This window comes from Typopeltis vanoorti, chromosome 2, assembly GCF_054136105.1.
Source record: "Typopeltis vanoorti isolate ZY-2024b chromosome 2, IOZ_Tvanoo_1.0, whole genome shotgun sequence".
NCBI classification, from domain to species: Eukaryota; Metazoa; Arthropoda; class Arachnida; order Uropygi; family Thelyphonidae; genus Typopeltis; species Typopeltis vanoorti.
Genome location: NC_143550.1, coordinates 54,579,930 through 54,604,976, shown reverse-complemented (window position 1 = coordinate 54,604,976; position 25,047 = coordinate 54,579,930). Strand labels below are relative to the sequence as shown.

The 25,047-nt window shown below is 37.3% G+C and overlaps 1 protein-coding gene across 1 annotated transcript in view; it reads right to left on the bottom strand.

Moving 5' to 3' along the window:
• The window catches only part of LOC150109021 (phospholipase A2 Scol/Pla-like), a 29,818-nt gene extending 5,013 nt beyond the window's left edge, over nt 1–24,805 (bottom strand). The window contains exons 1-3 of the mRNA XM_090405083.1: nt 24,662–24,805; nt 19,696–19,843; nt 1,567–1,682 (exon numbers count right to left, since the gene is read on the bottom strand). Coding sequence (XP_090261209.1) covers nt 1,567–1,682; nt 19,696–19,796 — 217 coding nt within the window. The 5' untranslated portion in view covers nt 19,797–19,843; nt 24,662–24,805. The remainder of the gene's footprint in view (nt 1–1,566; nt 1,683–19,695; nt 19,844–24,661) is intronic.
• Nucleotides 24,806–25,047: the final 242 nt, after the last annotated feature.

Here is a 25,047-nt window from a genome sequence, read left to right as displayed (position 1 = left end):
TTATATTTAAATTTTGATATATTTGTTATATTTATATTATATAAATGTGTGCACTGTTCAGCCAGACATCTGAGCAGTATTCAGCAGTTAAGTAAACGAGGCCCACAGAAGATGTCCTTAATGTGGGAGCACAAGCCATGCAAGCTGTTCTGACAAGTTTATGCAGTATGTTATTTCTAGTCCTGAGTTTGGCAGCAATATTGGAGAGATGTCTATTAAAGGAGAGGGTTCTGTCTAGGGTTATGCCAAGATACTTTGGATTAAAATTGTGCGGTAGTATGTTCCCATTTAATGGCACTCTTAAGATGTCATGTGCCATGCTATTGTTCAAATGGAAACAGTATGTTTCAGTCTTGGTAGTGCTTGGAATAAGATGCCACTTCTCAAAGAAGTGGTTCAGTTACACCACTCAGTAGTTCATGACTGCTCAGTGGTGTTATCAAGTGTGAAACTTTACACTTGATAATAATAAGTTTAGTTTAATCCTTTATCCAAGTGTGAGCAAACAAAGTTTGTACCTGAAAGTATCTTCAGGACTGGGGTTAGGTAGTGCAACACCAGGCAACTCGTTGCAAAGGTGAAGAAAGCTCTCATCACGCCTATCTCAGTATCTCCCATAATGCAAAGCACATCTCCTTGCGGATATGTGTAATGCTATGCATTAAGGCAAGGGCCACTACCCATACCGGTTTTGACCTTTATTGAGGTCTCATCAGTGGGAGCCAGGCCCAGTAGTGGAGATACAAAGGCAGAAGCAATGAGAGGTCATCCTAACCTATAGGAGTTGCCAAAGGGTGTGCAACCTTATTATTAAATTACTCTGGATTCAGAGAGCTTTCTCCACCTTTGCAACGAGTTGCACTACCTTACTCCAGTCCTGAAGATACTTTCAGGCGCAAACTTTGTTTGCTCACACTTGGATAAAGGATTAAACTAAACTTATTATAGTCTAACCAAGTGAAAAATAAACTCTCAACATCTTTCTCTGAATCCGGAGTAATTTAATAATAAGGTTGCACACCCTTTGGCAACTCCTATAGGTTAGGATGACCTCTCATTGCTTCTGCCTTTGTATCTCCACTACTGGGCCTGGCTCCCACTGACGAGACCTCAATAAAGGTCGAAACCGGTATGGGTAGTGGCCCTTGCCTTAATGCATAGCATTACACATATCTGCAAAGAGATGTGCTTTGCATTATGGGAGATACTGAGATAGGAATGATGAGAGCTTTCTCCACCTTTGTAACGTGTTGCCTGGTGTTGCACTACCTTACCCCAGTCCTGAAGATACTTTCAGGTGCAAACTTTGTTTGCTCACACTTGGATAAAGGATTAAACTAAACTTATTATAGTCTAACCAAGCGAAAAATGAACTCCCTTACACTTGATAAATTACTGTGTAACAAATGTTTCACTGTGTAATTGAAAGGTAATCTAATCAAATTTTCCTGAAGATCTACACATCAGAGTTATTCATTAAAATCATTAGCAAACAATTGTGTATTATACATGATATCATTTAATAACATATCCATCATCCATGTATATCATGCATCTAATACTTACCACATATTATTTCTCCTTCTTGATACTTCCAACTATAGCGAACTATATGTGGTCTCTTGCCTTGACAAGTATTTCTTTTAGCCTCATCAAAGCATCTGTCATGAAGCATACAACACCTGCAAATATCAAATAAAAGAAGTTAACAAGATGGCAATTATGAAACTAGTCTATATTACTTCATCTTGGATCTATTTATTTACTTATAAATAGTAATATACTTATGTGTATTCAAAATTATTATGATCATACTGCCACAAAGACTAATTGTAGGACATCCGCCTGCAATAACTCTCTAGTCTTCATTACTCTATGTCATAACATAAACTAATTCTCCCCCCCCCAACACCTCTCTTCTGACCTGCTCAGTAATAATTCCTCTCACCTAAAATATTTCTGCCTCAGGACACTCTTCTGCCATACCACATACTTTCTCTCAAACTACTTTCATAACCACCATTATGCAATTCTGTACTAAAAATAACAGCACATAAAAATTAATTTGCTATGTAACATTATCAGCAAATGCTATTCTAGAATTTATTACTATTACCTCCAAATATTTTTTGCAGTTTCTGCATCAACAAATCAAGTATTTAAATCTGTGTATTATAATGCAGGTATAGTCTGATAATGGACTTATTACAGTGAAACAATAAACTTTCTTATTTCTACTTCTCAGCATCCTTGCAGTAATCTGCTGTTCTATCCCTGAACTTCAGGTCCTTGTTCATTATCTTCAGATGCAGTACCTTTCTTAAAATAAAATTCTGTCAACGGATTACAGTCTTCTGTCTAAGAATTTCAGCATGTAAAACTCTGAACTTAGCAACCTTCAAATGGATACCCACTCGTCAACCCCCCCCACACACACACACACCGCTGTCTCTATTCAAATCCATAAGGATTTCAATAGAGGGAGATAAAGATGGCATTTTTAGGGAGATAAAGTAGCATACATCCTTCCTCATACTCCCTTCAGTTAAGCATCATCATCTGCAAACAACTGGAAATTTATCTTCAAACACTCATAAATCCAATCAATATTTAAATTAAACAGCTCTGAAAATCAGTTGTTACCCCTGGAATGTTTTCAGTACATTCCATCACATACAACTTGCAATGTCTATCAGACAGCATCTCATATATAATCTATTATCATTCCATATTTCCCTTAATTTAAAGAGAGGCATGTGATGTAGATATATGTCAGTGGTCCTTTATATGACTAAAAAGTTCATCTTTATAGATATTTTTTTCCTTCCTTAACATTTGACATCTTATTATAAATATATATACGATAAAATTATGAAAAAAAAGTTCATCCTTTTAAAAATCTCTGCCAGTCTAAATAGAGAATCCTCCCATCAGTCCATTTTAGATCTAACATCCATCCACAGGTCTTGAAATACAAATATGGCATGTTTCTGTTTTTATGTGCATTTCACAACAAGATGTAAATAACCATTAGCTTTGTTTCACGTTTCACTTGTAAATATAACAACCCTGCAGATTTTAAGAACATTTGGCTTAAAATGGACCATTATTAGTATTATTTATGTCTCCACATCATCAAGCACAAAAAGGACAGTTCCAACTGTTGCTCTCATGTTAACTCTGCAGCAACTATATCAAATATATCAAGATGCTGTTCCCACAGCATCTCTTTGATATACCTGAGGCAGAGGATTTCCTGTCACTTTGCATGGCCACTATGTTTGCTAAATTTGAAGTTCCAACTATTGGGTATGAGGTTACATGGCATATTTATTGCAACGAATTTAAAATGAATAATGCTCTGAAACATAATAATTTATGAAATGGCAAAAATATTTTGACAAACATCTAAGATTAAACAATAAGCAATGCATCACAAGTATAAACTGAAAGAATTCAAGATGAAGTATAATAGGTATTGCTATCCACGTGGTTAGTCTAGTGGCTATGCGCTTCGCAACCATATGCCTGGGGAAGGAGTGTCCAAGGTTTGATTCTTGTCGATGAAGTGAGAAGCTTAAGGATCTTCCTCAGCCATAGCCAAGTTAGCCAGTCTTGGGTGTGGACAACAGGGTTCTTCCCCCAGTTTTCATCCATCAAGCAGGCAAACCAGCCCCGTGAACACATATGGATACAGTCGGGAATACTTCAACTCAGGAATACTTAAGACAATCCCTCCAGCCATAGGTCTGAATTGTCAGCTATACCAGTCCCGAGCCAGGATAAAAATAGGGGAAGGGGGTTGAGGTGGTGTTGTACCTCCCCGTAAAAGGGCTCACGGCCGTTGAATCACCATACAAAATGAATGAATAAGTATTGCTGAATGCAGAATTAAAAGCTCTCCCATGATGAATTTCTTGACTACATGGAGACATAAATAATACTATCTGTATGAGCACCACCAGCATCTTTGCCAATGGTGCTCATACAGATACAGACAGTAATATAATACTATAATACCAATAGTATTATTTATGTCTCCATGGGATCACTAGATTCATCATCAGAGGGCCTTCCATTCTACACACTATGATAACTATCATACAACATCTTGAAATCTTTCAACGTTGGTGCTCTGTTCGCACTGGCAATGCATTTTAAACATTCATCACTTTCCATTCAAACACACACACTTCTCACTCTCTTCTTAATTCCGGACACACACACATCTTCTTTCAGAGAAAACCTCAAGTTCTCCCATCACCTATAGTTCTTTGTTCAGTCTTTCCTATAACTCATAAGCTCCTCTGAAGCAACTTAAACACTTAAATCATATGATTATGATACTGTATAAGGAACTGACTAGGAGCTATATTTGGATTTAATCTGGTCTGGTCTTCTGGACAGATACGAGATAAGGAAATGCTGGAGAGTATCTAGGGACAAGTAGTTATGAGTGAGTCAGGACTGTGAGATATTAAGCATTCACACAGAGAGAGAGAGAGAGAGAGAGAGAGTGGTGACTGTTGAAATGTTGACCCTTAAACTTTAGTCCTTGATTCACATTGCCTTCAGAGTCCCTTTAGAGCATGGATAGGACTGGTTATAGACCTAAAAATAAACTGCTGTGTTTGTTTAAAGGGAGATAAAATGGTTTCATTGATTGAGTTTATTCACCCCAAATCATTGGAATTGGTGTCCGTGCAGTTATCCTAGTGGCTGTGCGCTTCACAACCATGACTGGGGAAGGAGTGTCCCAGGTTCGATTCCCGTCGAAGACGTGAGGATGAAACTATGAGGATGAAGATGAAACGGCCCTATGAACACACACAGATCTACAGTCATAAATACTTAACCCCCCCCCCATGAGGGGGCTCACCTCGCCCCAATAGGGATGGGGAAGAAAAAGAGAGGAAACTCCATACAAATAAATAAATAAATTGGAATTGGTCAAAGATATCATAATGGGAATAGAAATGGAAGGATACAGTATTTTTCCCAAGGAGAGAAAGGACAAGAAGGGCAGGGAGGAGGGAAGAGTGCTGCTGATGATAACAGGGGAATTATGTCCACATAAGGTAGAAATGAAAGAGGGAAAGAGTGGAAATGGTTATGAGGTAGTGTGGTGTAAAGTGGAGGTTGATAAGAAGACATATTTAGTTGGATGTTGCTATAGGCCAGAGAATGTGGAGGGTGGTGATGAAGAAATGTATAAACAACTTGGATTAATGAACAAAGGAAGGATAATTATTATGGGTGATTTTAATTAAAGCAGTATAGATTGGAATGAAGAGATAGCATTTGGGAATAAGGAAAATGAGTTTCTCAAGTTCTTGAGAGATAACCATCTCAGGCAGCATGTTAAAGGAGGGCATGCGAGGATCGAGAATTTTAGATCTGATTTTTCTATAAATTAAACATGCCAAGAAATTATATTTTTGGTTTCATCCTTTATCCAAGTGTAAGCAAACAAAGTTTGCATATAAAGTAACTTCACAACTGAGCCACTTGTATATAGAGGCTAATGACTTACATCAATTGCCTTAGTATCCCATAATGCAATGCACATATATAATACTATGCATTATGGGAAGGGCCAGTACCCAGACTGGTTTCAAACTTTATTGAGGTGAAAAATTAAAGGGACGCTCATCATAGGCTTAGAGTAGTTAGTATAGGGGTGTAAGAGAGCCTGATAGTATTAGGAGAAAGAAGACAGATAGATAGTATGAAAGATCTGAGGCCTTTTCTCTATCACCCAAAGGCTATCAGTTTTCCTTTTACATCAGTCTCATACAGATGAACAACCAAAAGACCAATTGAAACTAAAGTGTAAAAATTGAGTTCTCATCAGTGGGAGTCAGACCCAGAAATGATACCAAGTTGAAGTAATGCAGAAGTCATATTTCCATATACAAGTAGTCAAAAGGTGTCACACCTTATTATTAAAATACTCTGGATTAGAGATGGATGTTGAAAGTTTTTTCACTTGGTTATACTATGAATTAAAGATGCCAAGAAATTATATTCTTGGTTTCATCCTTTATCCAAGCGTAAGCAAACAAAGTTTGCATGTGAAGTAACTTCACGACTGGGCTACTTGTATATAGAAGGCTAATACAAGCAACACAAGTAGCCCAGTCATGAAGTTACTTCACATGCAAACTTTGTTTGCTTACACTTGGATAAAGAATGAAACCAAGAATATAATTTCTTGGCATCTTTAATTAATAGTATAACCAAGTGAAAAAACTTTAAACATCTGATCATTTCATCAGAGGATGTAATTGTGAAGTAGGGTTTTGCACTTTCCTCCAGCTGGTGAGAGTGATCATGAAGTGATCATCTGGGTTGTAGCTAGCCATATGCAGACTTATGTGAGGAAACAGCTGGTGATTATGATTAGGAGACAGTTTGTAGCTATAGCATGGAATGAGGAGTTGAGTGGTAAGGAAATAAATGCTGCTTGCGAACTGGCCAAGAAATACATAACAACATTAATGTGCGAATGTATTCCAAAGGCCAAAAGGCTGAATAAGGTAGGTGTAAAATGGATGAATGAGGGACTTAGGCATGAAATCTGAAAGAAGAAGGTCTTTGGAGGCAATACAAGGTGAATAATGGTAATAATCAGTTACATGAAGAGTATAAAGAACAAGCCAGAGAGTGCCCCAGTTAGTAAGGAAAACAAAAGTGGAATATGAGCAGAAATTGGCAAATTGGCCAAAGAAAAGCCCTAGAGAGTTTTTAAATCCCTTTAGAGTTTTTTTAAATAGACTGCAAGTAGAAAGAAGAATGATTATGGTACGATGATGTTAATGTATGAAAATGGTAGAAGGATAACTGCTGCAGAAGATATTGTTGATGTATTCAGTGATCAATTTATAACAGTCTTTCATCCTGATCAGGGTGGAATCATGAGGAACTTAAGTGTAGAAGACATAGGAGGGATGACTTAATTTTGAGTGAGGAGAAGGTATTTGAAAAAATAAATAATCTTGATGTCAATAAGGCAATAAGATTCTATGACATATCACCACATGTTTTAAGGGAATGTTCCAGGGAATTGGCATGCCTGTTTAATAAGAGTCTTACACAGCACAGGTTTCAAGGGAATAGAAAAAAGGCAAACTTGTTCCACTGCATAAAGGTGGTGATAAAGCTGTGGCCTCAAATTATAGGCCAATCTGTATATTTCAAGTTGTGCTGAAGGTACTATTTGTGAGAACTAGGATACAGAAATGGCTTGATAGCAGCAGTATTATCTGTGGTTGTTAGCATTGGTTTGTTAAAGAGAGATCATGTTTCACTAACTTATTTATGTATTATAACAAGGTGACAAATATCTTGGACAGGAGAGATACACATGCAGTGGTATACTTGGATTTTGCAAAAGCTTTTGACAGACTGCCACATGACAAGCTGTTAAACAAATTGAAATGGATGGGATTGGATAACAGACTTCTAAGTTGGATCTAACTTTCTGATACCTATCTGACTGGCTGTCAGATAGGTATCAGAAAGTTGTATATGGGGGTGCAGTATCCCGAAAGAGGAAGGTCACTACTGGTGTACAGCAGAGTCAGTTTCGGGACTATGGTTGTTCAATTTGTATATTAATGATATTGAGATTGGCTTAACTAGTGATATGCAACTATTTGCAGATGATGAAAAATTGGGGAGAGTGATGCAGAGTCAAGCAGATGTTATAGCCTTACAGGAGGATTTGAATAGATTGCATGAATGGGGAGGTAAGTGAAACTATCAGTTCAGTGTTGCAAAAGTGTAAGGTTTTGAAATTTGGTAAGCAATGATAGGATGCAAAGTATACACTTGGTGGGGGAAACTTTAAAGGAGATGAGCGATCTGGGATTGGTGGTGGATAAGGACCTGAAATTCAGGGGTTTTCATGGTAATGTGGATATATTAGAAAGGGTCCAGAGAAGATTCACAAAGGCGGTCAGTGGTCTTTGGAATGTGGAATACGAGGACAGATTGAGAGAATTTAAACTGCAACACTTCATAAATAGGAGGAAGAGGGAAGGGGGATATGATTGAAACATATAAGCTAGTCAGGGGTTGTTATCAGGTTGACATGGAAAAGATTTTTCAGAGAATGGGAGGGGGAGGGGCTAGAACAAGAATTCATCGTTGCAAAGTGTATAAGGAGGGTGTGAGCAGAGGAGAAGGTTCTTTGCATAGAGAGTGGTTGCTCAGTGGAATGACTTGCCTGAGTGTGTTGTGAATGTAGACACACTGAATCAGTTTAAGGCATGGTTATGCAATAGTGTGTACCTCCCACGATGAGACTGATTCCATGGAGGTCAGATGTTAATAATAATAAGAAGAATTTTAAGCACCCATAACTTCATTACATTAGGCAGTATGCAATGAAGAACATATGAGATCAAGTCATGGATTTGATAATTTAATCAGATGTTATTTTGAATGAGATGCTGAACCTATCTCCAGTTGGTGAAAGTGATCATAAAGTAATTACCTGGGTAGTGACTGGCCATGTGGAACCATAAAAGCAGTGATTACTTATGGAAAGTTCAGAAGAAAACTTAGAGCACTGACATGGAATAGGCTGCTTTAGCACTGGTCAAGAACTATTTTAACAGCTACAAAATGTATATTCCAAAGGTTAGAAGGTTAAATAAGTATGGTAGGTGTAAAATGAAACGGTGAAATGAATTATGAGATTAAACATGCAGTTGATTAGAATAAGAAGAAGATGGCATTATAGACTTGGTTCAGTAAAGCAAAAGTACACTATGAACCAGCAATTACCAAATCTGGCCAAGAAAAATCAGTTTTGTTTTAATATGTGGTTTGTCATTCATTATTACTTCATTACTAGGTGTATTTTGCAAAATATGCAAGCACCTATTAGATTCATTTTGTCTAAAAGTGGACAGATTTTATGTAAATTTATTCAGCCATTCCAAGCATAGTTTCATTCTGGCCATTTGAAGGAACTCAATTAGATATTTTCAAAAGCAGTACCATCACTCAACAGAATTCTTTGAATTATAAATATACATAAATCTGTCAAGACATCATGATAGTTATCAATAAGGGGAAAAAAGGAAATGCTGAAAATTAAAAATTCTCTGAACAATTTCAAACTATGATGTAAATAATAATAAATAAAAAAAAATATGCTATCATAATGTACTTTTGGCATAGTAAGTTTTGCTTTTGAACAGCCCTCAGTTCAAGACTAGTTGATGAATTTTTTTTTTCTCATTATAAACCCATTTTTATTTGAAAATGATTTGAAATTATCCTAATATTGATTTTCATTATAATCAGGATGTTCTTTAGTGAAAAACAATTAAAAATAATGATAATTCCTTCCTAGCTTGATGGAATTTAACAAAATTTGCTATTCAGAATCATCATTAAAATTTGTCATTTCAACTGGACCATTTTAGTGGCAATGATGTAAAACAAAATTGGATCTGAGGTACCTATGATAAAATAGTCCTAGGTTCAATTGTTGTAATAACGAATGATGTTAATATACAAAAATGCTACTGCAAAACACATTTCCTTATATCTACTTGTCAGAGGACATGAATAAGACAATGACTGAGACATATAAGTTAGTCAGGGTTTGTTACCAGGTTAATGCAAAAGAAATTTTTTCACAGAATAGGAGAGTGGGAGTGTATAAAAGAAGGGACCATCTCTAGTAAATAAATAAGTAGTTTCTGAGCAAGGGAGTAAGGAGAGGTTTTTTTTTTTTTTATGTGGAGAGTGGAGCACATTACCTGACCATATGGTGAATGAAGACACCATGTGGTCAGGCAACGTGCTCCAATGAAGTGAATGAGTTGGAAGCACAGTTCGATGAGTTTTGTGTATAGCAGTGTGTATCTCCTGCAACTCTATTGGGGACCTGGTGTTAATAATAATAATATAACAAACTAGCCATCCACTGAATATTCAATTAATCTAAACTTCAAGCTTGGGTTTCCTTTCTGTTCTGCAACTCTTATCAGCTAATGCCTTTTTTTATTCCTATATAGGGAGTATAGGGAGTTTCTCCTTGTCTGAAAACCAGGAGCAATCTCTTGAAAATAGTAACATGGAATGTAAGAGCACTCTATGAGTGTTCTGACGTTCAATTTAGATAGCTTACTCCAGGAATTAGAAGTGATGAAGGCCGATATTGCAGGTATCAGTGAAGTGAGGTGGACAGATACAGGCATAATAAGAAGAAAAAAATCACACTATAATCTACTCTGGCAGTGACTTACACCTTAATGGAGTAAGTATAAAAGAAGCGCTTGTCCTAAGTAATAGAATTGCAAAATCTCTACAGAGATATTGGCCCATAAATGACAGAATCATAACAGCCAAAATAACTGCACAACCCATTCAACCTGCATATTATCCAAGCATATGCACCAACCCAAGATCACCCAGATGAAGAGTTGGAACAATTTTATGAAGACATCCAAACTGCAATCTCCAGTGCTAAGTCAGATGATATTATTATACTGATGGGCAACCTAAATGCAAAAGTGGGCTCAGAAAAAATCTCATTTTGCATGGGAAACCAAGGGCTTGGAATCAGAAATGAAAGAGGTGAAAGATTAATTCAATTCTGTGAAACCAATGACCTAATAATTGCAAACACACTGTTTAAACATCCTCCCAGAAGACTATATACCTGGACAAGCCCTGGGGACATCTATAAAAACCAAACTGACTATATAATAATAAGCAAAAGATTCAGAAATGCAATAACACAAACAAAAACATATCCTGGAGCAGACATAGGATCGGACCACAACCAGTGATTGCAAAAATCAAAATAAAACTTAAGATACCAAGCCAACCATTCATAAGAGAAACTTATAATTCAGACTCACTTAACAACCAAGAAGTTAAAGACTGCTTTATAAAAGAATTCACAGAATCCCTTAACACATCTGACACCACAACTAACACAGAAAATAGAACGCCAATTGATGAAATTAACATGAATTAACATGAACATTCAAGAATAGCATCAATGAAGCAGCGAAAAATACACTCCCACAATTAAAAAGGAAAAGGAATGAAAAAATACTGACGTTGATGGAACAAAGAAAAAAGTTAAAGAACAAACCTGAATATAAAAGCATGAATAAAAAAATAAAAAAAGAATGCAGGAAAGCCAAAGAGGAATGGATTAAATATAAATGTATAGATATAGAAAACCTTGATAGAAAACACAGAAGCAGAGAAATGCATGAAAGATCAGAGAAAGGACAAGCAGGACAAATACAGCAAACCATGCAAGTGTCATTAGAGACACAAGAGACCATATTATTATTATTATTATTATTATTATTATTATTCAGGCCTCCATGGAGTCAATAGACTCATCGTGGGAGGTCCTTCCTAAGAACATAAAGTCTATCAAGATTCATCGAGGGGAGGTCCCCCTTAGGAAACACAAAGTCTATCATACCACTCCTTAAACTCATTGACCGTTCTCGCTCTCACCACTCCATCAGGCAATTCCCATTTTTATTCATTAGAGACACAAGAGACCATATTATTATTATTATTATTATTATTATTCAGGCCTCCATGGAGTCAATAGACTCATCGTGGGAGGTCCTTCCTAAGAACATAAAGTCTATCAAGATTCATCGAGGGGAGGTCCCCCTTAGGAAACACAAAGTCTATCATACCACTCCTTAAACTCATTGACCGTTCTCGCTCTCACCACTCCATCAGGCAATGCATTCCAGGTTCAACCACCCTCCACGCAAAGAAACCGCTCCTCACCCTCTTGTTCACAGTTTCCTTTCGTTGCTGACACTCCTTCCTGCTGTTCAACCAAGCGAAAGAACTCCCCAGTGTCAACCCTGTAACCACCTCTCAACAGTTTAAGTCTCAATCATATCACCTCTCCTTCTTCTATCCACCAAACTCTGCAGTCCACATACCCTCAGCCGATCCTCATAGCTATGCTTGTACAGTCCTGAAGCCATCTTTGTCATCTGTCTTTGTATCCTTTCCACAGTTAATTTATCCCCTTCAAATCCTGAGGACCAAATCTGAGAACAATAGTCTAAGTGTGGTCTGATCAGAGACTTATAAAACGGAATGATAACCCTTTTATCTCTGCAGGTCAGTGTCCTTCTCATAATTGCAGCAATCCTCTGTGTTACCTTCACCACCTTTGCAATATGTCCCCTAAATTTCAGGTTTCTATCAATCATCAATCCCAGATCTCTTGTCTCCCCTACTTCCTCCAGTATAACTCCTCCCATAGAGAATGCAGCATTCCATCGATGTTTCCCAAACCACAAGACCTTACATTTTGCTCCATTAAACCGATGCCCCCATTCATTTGCCCATCTATCTAGCTTATTCAAATCCTCTTGCAGGGCTACCACATGTGCACTATTACTAATAATCCTTCCCAGCTTCGCATCATCCGCAAACAACTGAATATCCCCTTGCAGTCCACTGGCAATGTCATTGATATAAAGGTTAAACAATATAGGTCCTAGTACTGAGCCCTGTGGGACCCCACTTGTAACCCTCTGCCTCCTTGAAACTGCTCCACCATACACAACTCTCTGATACCTATCAGACAGCCAATCCTGAATCCAGTTGACCAATCTGACATCCAGACCCATGTGATGCAACTTAAATATCAGCTTATCGTGTGGCACCCTGTCAAATGCCTTCGCTAAGTCTAAGAAAATTGCAGCATATGCCTTTCCCTCATCTAATGTTCTTGTAACTTTATTATAAAAGGCTAGCGTATTGCTAAAACAAGAGCGCCCTTTCACAAATCCATGTTGACTCTCACAGATAACATTACCCTCATCTGCCCAATGCTGTATACAGTCCCTCACTACTTTCTCCAAGATCTTAACAACTACTGATGACAGACAGACTGACCTATAATTAGACACTTCCAGTCTGTTACCACCCTTATGCAATGGCACTATCTTACCTTCCTTCCTTCCATTCCCTGAGCACCTTTCCCGCAGCCAGACTTTCATTGAAAAGCCAGGTTAAAGGCACTGTCAGTTCCCTAGCGCATTCTCTCAAAACTGTGAAATACCATCCAGTCCCAAAGCTTTACTGACATCCAGAGTACTCAGTATCTGAAACACACTCTCCTCCTGTACATCTAAACCTCGAACCAGCCCTATCCCTCTTGCATTAAAACTGACTCCTCTAGGATGATATACTCCAATAGAGTGTTCATTGAACAATTCCACTATGTCCTCTGCATCAGTCACTCTATTCCCATTTTTATTCCACAATATCATTCTTCCATAGTCATTTCTCCTCCTACTGGCCACATAGCTAAAAAATTCCGTAGGATTTTCTTTGGATCTTAGGGCCAATCTCCTCTCATATTCCAGTTTCTTTCCTTACCACACTAGTCACTCTTCTGGCCTGTGTCTTATATTCTTCATGCATCTTCTCTTCACCTGTCTCCTTATATCTCTTCCACAGTCTCTTTTTCGCATGCAATTCCTGTTTAATATTGTTTGTCATCTACTTTACTCCAAATTGTGTTCCCTTCTTGACTCGCGGTATACAACTTACCATTGCTGCTAACAAATATTCTTTCACAATTTCCCACGCACTAATGATATCCCGGCCTTCCAATTCCTCCCTCCATGAAATTTCCCGAAGTTGATGTCTAAGACTATTATAATCACCTGCTTTATAATTCCACATAAGTTCCCGTCTCTTTGATACGCCTGCATGTCTATTCATTTTCCAAGTATTCACTCTCTTTCACAAGCCACATATCCAATTCCTGACACGCATTTCTACCCAAAGATATTAATCACTCAATTTTCGTTCCAATTCCCAAAAAAAAAAACAAAGCTACAAGATGTGAAGAGTTCAGTACAATCAGCTCAGTCAAGTATCAAAAGTCCTCCTTATACATTATTCTTGAAAGAAGTAAAAAGAAATCATGGAAAGATGGATTGAATACACAAGGAAATTTTCAACTCTTCTGATGCTATAACCAAATCCAAAACTCTTGAACCTCTTGTTCCCTCTGTTACATGTTGCCTAAGACATTTGTCCCTCAAGAATTCTAGAAATTCCAATCCCCTATTGCTACATGGATCTTTCTCTCTCCAATTTATACTACTGTAGTTAAAATCTCCCATAACAATCATTCTTCTTGCACTTGCCAAACTTAACTGTCTAAACATCTCCTGGTCCCCATCCTCTGTACTCCTGGGTCTGTAGCAACACCCCACTAAATATCCTGTCTTGCCTACCTCTACCTCACACCATATGCTCTCAAAATAATTTGTTTCACTTCCTTCCAAAGCCTCCACTCTTAGAGGACATAGGTCATCACTTATCATAAGCAGTACCCCACCACCAATAAGGGAGAGAAATTGCGCCACCAATTCCTCTCCCTTATTCCAGATACTCCTGGCATTAGTATAAAGCATATAAATGCCATTGTTTCTATACCCAGCATTATTCCTTCTAAACTCCACTGGGCTCAGTGTTACCTGATGTTGTTTCCCTTCTCCCAAATATCTATTCCCACAAGAGGCCACCCCTGCTATCATCCTCCCTGGGACACACTAACTCGTTCAGAACAGCAATCGCTCCAGATGCCTACTTCCTTCCTCATTCAAATGTAAGCGGTCTCTCACATACAACTCTTCTCTTTCCTCAAACACACTCCAAGCATCCACATATACCAGTCCTCTCTTGTCACACATTCTCGCTATTATGCCATTCAATATCACTGCTCTTCTGCTCAGCTCATCATTATCATACCTAGGCAACATGCACACTATTTTTTCTTCTTTCTATCTTCTTCCGTACAGCCTCAAGCAAAAATCTCATATCTCTTGCTGCCCGACTTACATTACCACTCAAGTCATTTGTTCCTACCATCACAATCATCTCATCCACCCTTTCACCTCTCTTAATTGCCATAGCCACCCTTTCTATTGTTCCTCCTGGCAAACACTTCTCACGCATTCTATCTTGAACACCACGAATCATTGAGTCGCCATACATTATACCTCTTACCATTCCCTCTCTCCTATTGTTTCCATTCTCTCCTCTTCTTTCATTCCCATAGGTCTCTCACATTCCCTCTCTTCTAGCATTCCCATACCTCTCTTTCCTACTGTTTCCATTCTCTCCTCTTCTAGCACTCCCATACATCTCTCTCACCAACTGTTTCCATTTTCTCCACTTCTAGCACTTCCATATCCCTCTCTCCTTCTGTCTCTCCTACTGTTTCCATCCTCTCATCTTCTAGCATTCCCATACCTCTCTCTCTCATTCCCTCTCTTCTACTGTTTCCATTCTCTCCTCTTCTAGCACCCCCATACCTCTCACTCATTCCCTCTCTTCTACTGTTTAATTTCTCTCCTCTTCTAGCACCCCCATACCTCTCACTCATTCCCTCTCTTCTACTGTTTCCTTTCTCTCCTCTTCTAATGCTCCCAAAATTCTCTCTCTCTCCCCTACTCTGATTCGGCTTGCATTTATCTCTTCCATTCTCCTAATCTTATCTTTCATACTTCTGCTCTCATTCACAAGACATTCCACCTCCTCTTTCAACTCATCTATCTCCCTCTGCAGGTCAGTCACTCTTAATCTAAATTCACTCTTCCAAACAAAACCATCTCCTAAACTTTCACAGTCACTCACGCCTTCCACACTATCAACTATTATTTTCTCATTCACATATATATTTTTTTCATTCTCTCCTATCACACTACTTGTCTTCCTACATTCATTCCCCGTTCCTGGAGCAACATGGTCGGATACTGATATTTCGAATGCACTTATTTCCTCCCACTGCTTGCATTTTGCACACATACGCTCTCCACTCTCTTTCACAAGCCACATATCCAATTCCTGACACGCATTTCTACCCAAAGATATTAATCACTCAATTTTCGTTCCAATTCCCAAAAAAACAAAGCTACAAGATGTGAAGAGTTCAGGACAATCAGCCTCAGTCAAGTATCAAAAGTCCTCCTATACATTATTCTTGAAAGAAATAAAAAAAATCGTGGAAAGATGGATTGAATACACAAGTAAATTATATGAACAACAAAGAAATGATATTCCTGAACAGAATTTAGAAGGACCATCCATTTTACTCTGTGAAGTTGAAAAATGCCGTCAGAAAACTAAAACCACATAAAGCTGCAGGAATAGATAACATCTTGGCAGAATGGTTGAGGGCGCTTGATGAAGGAGGACTGAAATTTCTAACAAAATTATGCAATAAAATATACGAGACTGGATTTCTACCCAAAGATATTAATCACTCAATTTTCGTTCCAATTCCCAAAAGAACAAAGCTACGAGATGTGAAAAGTTCAGGACAATCAGCCTCAGTCAAGTATCAAAAGTCCTCCTATACATTATTCTTGAAAGAAATAAAAGAAAAATAAACATAGAAATAAATGATACACAAAGTGGCTTCAAGGAAAATGTAGATACAAGAGAAGGTATTTTCAACGCCAGAACCATCATAGAAAGATATCCAGAAAAACAAAAAGATGTGTTCCTCTGCTTCATAGATTACAAAAAGGCATTCGTCAATGTCCAACATGAACAATTAATTGAAATCCTTTCAAAAATAGGCATGGATGGAAAAGACATTAGGCTATTAACTAATCTTTACTGGGAACAGACTGCATCTTTGAGAATAAATAGAGAGACCTCAGAAGAATTCCCAGTTCAGAAAGGTGTGAGACAAGGCTGTTTCTTTTCTCTGATTCTCTTTAACCTATACACAGAAGAAATATTTAATAAAATTAGTATCCTCAAAGGAATCACTGTAGGGGCAGAAATATTAATAATCTAAGATATGCAGATGACACGGTTCTTCTAGCTGAAAACAAATATGACCTCAAAACTCTTATAGATGAAACCCCTCAAGTATAGCGAACAGTATGGCCTCAGTTTCAACTTTAAAGAGACAAAAATCATGATAATTTCAAGAGAAAAAAAAATACCAAAAATATGTATCGATATAAAAGGAAATAAATTAGAACAGTGCAAAAATACATATACCTCGTTGATCACAGAGAATGGCAGGACAGAAGATGAAATTAGAAAAAGGATTGAAATCGCAAGGTCAACTTTCAACAGTATGAAAAATCTACTAACATCTAGAGAATTAAATCTGAAAACAAGACTAAGAATCTCCAAATGCCACATATGGTCTATGTTATTATATGGAGTAGAGACATGGACACTCTCCAATCTGAGTGTGAAAAAACTGGAGGCCTTTGAAATGTGGATGCTGCGAAGAATTATGAGAATATATGGAAAGAAAAAAAGACAAATGAAGAGGTACTAGAGATGGCAGGCATCAACAGGAGCGTGATGAAAGAAATTACAAAGAGAAAAGTCAAATATTTTAGACATATTCTGAGACATAACTGCCTACAAAGGACACTTCTCGAAGGAACTGTTGAGGGAAAGAGAAAGAGAGGAAGACAAAGACTGGAGTGGATGAAAAATATAGAAGACTGGACCTATCTCTCATATGAGGAATGCAGCAGAGATAGGGAGTAGGCGAGGCCGTTTAGCCCTATCTAACTTTGTTATAAGGACAAATAAAAGTGATGGTGCATATATTCTGATAGGTCATATTTAATTCAAAGTTTCCCTTACTTTAAACAGCATACATATAAACCTTTTAAAGTAATGATGCTGCTTTCAAGATATAAATGGCTATATCATTTCTGGTAAACTGTGTTAAATTTTTTATTTTCTTTTTCAGAGCTATACCACAGTGTTATATCCTCATCTTTGGCGTATTCGGCGTCTTATCTCTTATTTGTCTTATCTTAAACTTTATCTTTTGTTATCATTAAATTTTAGTACTTTACTTATTATCAGTTAATTCTTTTGCCGACAAATTTGTATTATTTAATGACTGCGCCAGCCGGCAACTAAATTCTGATACACTAACCAAGATTACTTAGGAAGAAAATGCAGAGATCATGAAGTATGCAGTCATGGTCCCGTTTCTTATATTATTAGTGGATTCCCCCTTTATGCACGGTTCGTAATTTTCCAAGCAGTAATTCAATCCACAGAAAGCATGACAAACTCATTTGATTACACATAAAGAAATATGTGTCTCCTACTTGGCTCAAGCCTAAAATGCCTTTTCCCTAGATATAGACAAAATGTCCAAACTGCAGACAGTTCTTGTAACACTTCACGGAAATGGGCTGTGTTCTTAAAGACCAGTTCTCCTTACTCCACGGTTACTCCGATATTAATATGAAAAGATTTCTGCTTACCGTTCTTGCTTTATCTGGATATTCGGATCTCTTTACTGTATTTTCTTTAATGGCGGCTTCACTATTTCTTTGTTCCACATGACACGAAACACTCTTACACTGAGTTATACACTGATGTTAACTCATCAGTGGCCCTTTCTTCTTAGGAATCTGGATGCACTATAGCTGCAGCTTTGATCCACGTAGCACACATAGCAAAGGGAAGACTCTTGCTACGCATGGCAGCAAGCTTTTCACAGCTATACAGCCTTTCGCACAGCTAACCAGGTACCGACGAAACGAGAAGAAAAAGAGAGCAATTCAAATCCCCGCCGAAACCTATATACTCCAAAACAGCGCCCTCACTTGATGGTGTCGTCGTACATACGGCGGCTGCCAATTGGATACCGTGGCCACGAACTATCTTTGACATGGCCTAAAACTATTATTAGCTTGTACACATCTTTTTAGAATTTATACATGATTTTCTACCTTAATTAACTTAATAAACCTTCTCTATTTAGTTTATGGGATACTTTAACATTGCTTAGAATTTACTAATCTGTATATCCAGATTAGAATTTACTAATCTGGATATACACATGTTTCTTGGGTCTTTAACGAGCACATTTTCTGTTTGGAGGCATAAGTATGTCCTTATCCACTCCTTCTGAGCTAACTCTATGTTGGGTCGGAAAAAGGAGATGACTCATCACATTTTCCGACACAACAACAGTATGTAAACAAAAAAACAGTGGTGTACCACAGAGAAAGGCACTTAGCAGCAGCACTATGATTCCATTAGGCATATACCATGCACTTGTATATAACAAGCATACAATTGTTAACTTTCAACGCTAAAAAAAAAAGTTTGGTTTCGAAAATGCCTTTATTGCTTGAGTTCACTGGCGATCAAACAGAAGTGATTCATTTCTGCATAAATATTATTTTGTTATTATTATTATCATTATCATCATGATCTCCATGAAATCAAGAGACTATGGAAGTTTCACTCCATGTAACATATCTATCATGATGAACATTAAACTCATTCACACGTACACCTTCTGATAATGCATTCCACTTACCCATTACTCTTCTTATAAAAAATAAACTCCTAATTTTCCCTCTCTAAACTTCCATTCTTTTTATAATCCATCTGTATTAATCTAGTAAAATCCAATCATTAATTTAATTACATTATAAAACTTATGAAGTTAACAGTTTTAATAATATCCTTGTTTAATATGACATAATAAATTTCAAAATAATGAAACTATGTATTTATTCAAATAATTGATAAGCTATGTGATAAAAAATCCAACCTGTTTCTTAATCTTAAAAGCTCGTTATGCTATTGATTATGGTGATATCACTTATAAAATTCATTTTTAACACTATATATTCTCACCTGTCAATTTCATCTACAAAAGATCCATTTCCTCCAAGTCCACACCAATTTCCATAGTCCACAAAATCCATTGGATTTTTCCCAGTAGTATATTTCAACATGGCTGCTAAGTCAATTAAATGTCTCGCTCTCCTTGGAAGAGGGTTTGCTATAACAATAATAAAGCTACATGAAAAATCTGCTCAGAGGCATGAAGTTCAATCAAAAACATTCCATGGCCTTACATATCATATATATTTTTTTTTAAATAAAGCTTAGGTAGCATGAGTGCAGAGAATGAGAGAGCAAGTGTGCAAGACAAACAGGCAAATAGGGAGATTCAGGATTTTGGGATGGTTCCTTACCCCATCCCAGAACCTTCTCATAAAAATGGGAAGCTTCTGGGATGGGCAAGTAGAAAAAGAAATGGCTCAAGGAAGGTATGGAGAAGTCACATCTAATAAGTGGTATCAGTGAAATTTGTTATAGATTCAGGAAGAATGAGCTGTTATGTTTATGTTTATATACGAATGCTAGAAGTATCACAAGAAAGGGAAATGAAATGATTGAGCTTGTAAACCCAAAAATCAAGTCAAGTGTGATGACTTTCATGTCCACAAACCATGCAGTTACAGAAGCAGCCTTATGACATGGTGCACTGTCTTGCTGAAAGAGACAATGGTTAGTTCCATAAAAATGCCACAAAGTAGGAAGCATTGCATTGCCAAGAATGTTTGGATACCTCTTGGAGTTCAATGTTCATGGCACCACAAAGGTCCAAAGCCAAACCAGAAAAACAGGACCATACCATCATACTGCCATCTCCAAATTTCAGAGTTGTGGTTATGCAATCTAGTAAGAGATGTTCACTGGGTATCTCCCACACCCACAACAGTCCATATGCTCGGTAGAGGGTGTAGAATGATTCATCCATAATACAGCTCTCCAAGTATTTCAATATCCGATTGTACATGCTCTGTACACTACAGAAGACCATGCTGCATGCTGGTTTGGGTAATGTGTAGCTTGCATATGTGGTCCTATCATGGAAACCCATGTTGTGGGTCTCAATTCTGAATGTTTTTGTGCAGATTCATGTTCCAGTCAATAACAGGAACTCTGCATTCAACGTGCCAGCCAACGAACAGCAGTTTTTACATATTATCCTTCATAGCATCCTAAAGACATTCAATGAGTACGGTGGGTTGTTCACTGTAGGTAGCACTTGCAGTTGACTCCCTGCGCTTCCATGTCAGTATGGTATCACTGACTGTTGACCTGGGATGGCTCAATTTGTCAACAATTTGCTGAACAGATAAGCCTTTAACATGGCATTCAATCACGATGCCTCTTTCAAACTTCATTAGTTTCCTTCTCACAGCCATTTCACCCAGACACCGTTGCACTAACTTGCGAGCATCATATTCCTCTAATTTATATCAGCTACAAACACATGACATTACATGGCACAATGCACCTCACCCATGGTGGTGTCCAATGACCTCTTTCCAAGCAGTGTAAGTCATTGCTTGGAAAGAGGTTGTTGGACACCACCAATGACCAATGACCTCTTTCCAAGCAGTGTAAGTCAGATATTTAATGAGCTTTTTATAAAGGTCCTTCATTCTTGTGAATGTAACATCATGGAGAGTTTCACAGCAGTGGATGGGAACACAGTATGAGAAAGGTTGTTGCTCAAAGTGGAAGTGACTGTGTAGACAACCATGTTGTCTACACAGTCACAACCATGTTGCCATCACCCCTGTGCCCATCACTGAGTGGATGGGCACAGGGGTGCAGATGCCATTTCAATATTACAAAATGTAAAGTCTTAAAATTTGGAAAACAAAGATGGGATGTAGAATTTACTCTTGGTGGGAATATACTGTTGGTGGAGGAAATACGAGATCTTGGAGTGATGGTAGATGATGATCTAAAATTTAGAGAACACATTACCAAAATTGTGAGGGCAACACAAATTCTTGCAATGATACAGAGAACACTGACTAATAGAAGCAAGGAGATTCTGGATCTATTGTACAAGATCTTGATTATGTCATATATGGACTACTGTGCACAAATTTGGTTACCTGGTTTTCATAAGAATGGAGAGATATTGGAAAGGGTCCAGAGGCAATTGACTAAGGTAGTTTCTGTTCTCTGGAATGTTGAGTATGAAGAAAGATTGGGACGATTGACTAAGGTAGTTTCTGTTCTCTGAAATGTTGAGTATGAAGAAAGATTGAGAAGATGCAACTTCAAGAGTCTAGTGGATAGGAGAAAGAGGGATGATATGATAGAGACGTGCAAGTTGGTAAAGGGTTGGTATAGTATTAACATTGAAGAGGTTTCATAAAATGGTGGGAGATGGGAGGAAGAACAAGAGGTCATTGCTGGATGCTATATAAGAATGGTGTGAGCAATGGAGTAAGAAGCTGTTTTTTTTGCACGGATAGTTGTGAATGATTGAAATGCATTACCTGAGAGTGTGGTATCTGCAGAGAATCTGAATCTCTGTCCACAATAACTCCCAAGTCCCTTGCCTCGTCAACTTCTTGCAGTTCAGTTCCATTAATATAGTAAACAGCATGTGATCTCATCCTCCAGAAGTGCATCACTTTACACTTAGCCATGTTAAACTGCCGGCCATTTATCTTAGCTGATACCATCAGCCTATTTAAGTCATCCTGCAAGATATCTACATCATCTAAATTGACTATCGCTCTTCCTAATTTTGCATCATCAGCAAACAAGTGGATATTTCCTTTCAAAGTATCCTCAATATCATTGATGTACAAATTAAACAATACAGGACCAAGCACTGAGTCCTCAGGTACATCACTAGTTACCTGGTTTCTCCTGGACTCAGCTCCTCCATAAACCACTCTTTGATATCTATCCACCAGTCACCCTCCAACCCAAATCACCAGCTTCAGATCCATATCCATTTGCTCTAACTTATGCAACAGAGTTCCATGTGGAATCCTGTCAAATGTCTTTGCAAAGTCCAGCAGTATCACTGAGTAAGGATTTCCTTTATCCAACTCCACTGTTACTTTATTATAGAAAGTAAGCAAATTACTGAGGCAAGACCTACCCTTCACAAAACTATGTTGCCCCTTATAGTGTATCATGTTGCTGTCCACCCAGTCCTGAATTCTAATTTTTACCAATTTCCTCAAAACCTTAATCACCACTCCAGATATATTGATTGGTCTATAATTTGCAACCTCTGTCTTGGAGCCTCCCTTATGCAGTGGAATTATTTTTCCCTCTTTCCACTCTATTGGAACTTTACCAGAACTGAAGCTTAAATTAAACAGCCTGGTTAGAGCAGGTACTAATTCTGTTGCACATTCTCGTAATGCATGAGCCAATATGCCATCTAACCCAATGATAGTGTTAGTATTAAGGTTCTATAATATACTAAGCACCTCTATTTCGTCTATCTCTAGACTGTCATCAGTCAATGACACATTCGGCACTGCAATATCACAACCAAGATGGTACACTTTTGCAAAATGATCACTAAGTAACCCAACTGTTTGAGGAATATTGCTAATTCCTAATTAGCAATATTGATAATGTTATTTACCCATCTTACTCCTACTTGGTTTCTCCTTCTGACTCTGGGAATACAGTCTGATACAGCTTTCTTTAAATACTCTTTGACAATCTCCCATGCACCATCAATATCTCTCCCCTTCAAATTTTCATGCTATAGCACTGATGAAAGCTGACTTCTCAGCTTGTTATAATCACCAGCCTTGTAATTCCACATATACCTATTCTTAACAGAATATTCAGCACATCTTACAATCTCCAAGGTCAAGACCACATGATCACTTTCCCCAAGTGGAGACAGTGTAACTAAATTACTTATTGATGTTCACCGATGCTATGACCAGATCTAACACTCGAAATTCTTGTCCCTTCCATTACATGCTGTCTCAGGTAGTTATCTCTTAACAACTGTATAAACTCCATTTCCTTCATTCCTTGTGACCATTCCTTCTCGCAATCTATGTCCCCCAAAGTTAAAATCCCCCATAATAATTACTGGCCCTTCACTCAGCATGCTAATTTGCATACATACTATCAACATTCTCCCTTATACCCCTTGGATTATAACAACAACAACATTTTACATATTTCGTCCTGTTGATCTCTATCTCACACACCAAACAGCCTCAAATGAACTGCCCTCTACATACTTGTCACATTCTGTAATCAAACTTTGTTTGATTGCACTTGGATAAAGGATAAAATAAGAATATCTCATCTTGTCAAATTTAAAAATTAAATATTTAAAACTAAATAATATCATTTAAAACAAAATAATGGACGATTATTGAATTATTATATATTCATTTTAATTTAGCTTTTTTTACTAGCATTTATTTCGATTTTTTTAATTTGTACATAATCCACGAGCATGTATTTCTTGTTGTTGTGGTTGTAATTATTATTTAAATGAAAATTACTATTATTATTATTATTATTAAAATTCACACAATGTTTATTTGTTTCTTGAAGTGAAGGTGAATACAGTACTTCTCTTTTTGTCTGCTATTATTCTTCATATAAGGTTGTCCAGTCTCTATTTTCCTAAAACTGTGTTGTTGTAGGACAACTATATTTTTTTTTTCGCTCTTCCCAGCAATCAAGCTTCAAGGTCTCTAGTTTTCATAGGTTCTTTAGCACTGCGCCATTATGTTATGCTACAGTGATAGTATTGTTACATTGTCATCTTCATTAAAAATTATGCCTAAATATTTAAAATGTGTATATATATATATATATTTTCATAGGTTCTTTAGCACTGCGCCATTATGTTATGCTACAGTGATAGTATTGTTACATTGTCATCTTCATTAAAAATTATGCCTAAATATTTAAAATGTGTATATATATATATATATATATATATATATATATATTCTACACTTCCCTAATTCATAGATCTCAATTTTTTGGTTTGGCTCACTTGACAACTTGAACTAGCCATTTTTTTTTTTTTTCTCTCTCTCTCTCCAAAATAAGCCTTTGTTAGATTTATTGAATTTTCCATCCACTGCAGCACTGTGGGATATCAAAGTATCGGGGTCAGTCAGCGATTGGATGCAGCTGTATCAACTTATTTTAACCTTATAAATCTAAACGTTTTAAATTATTATACCTACAAAATTTAGTATTTTAAATATTATACTACAAATATTATATTAAATAAGGAAAAAAATAACGCAGATAAACAGCGGCAGTGTCAGTCAGCTCATTTCCGTTAGATGTCACTTGGTAGAAACTTTATACTTTGAATTATTAATGAAATACCATCATTAGGAATGCAATATGTGATCTTGCCAGTTTGCGCAT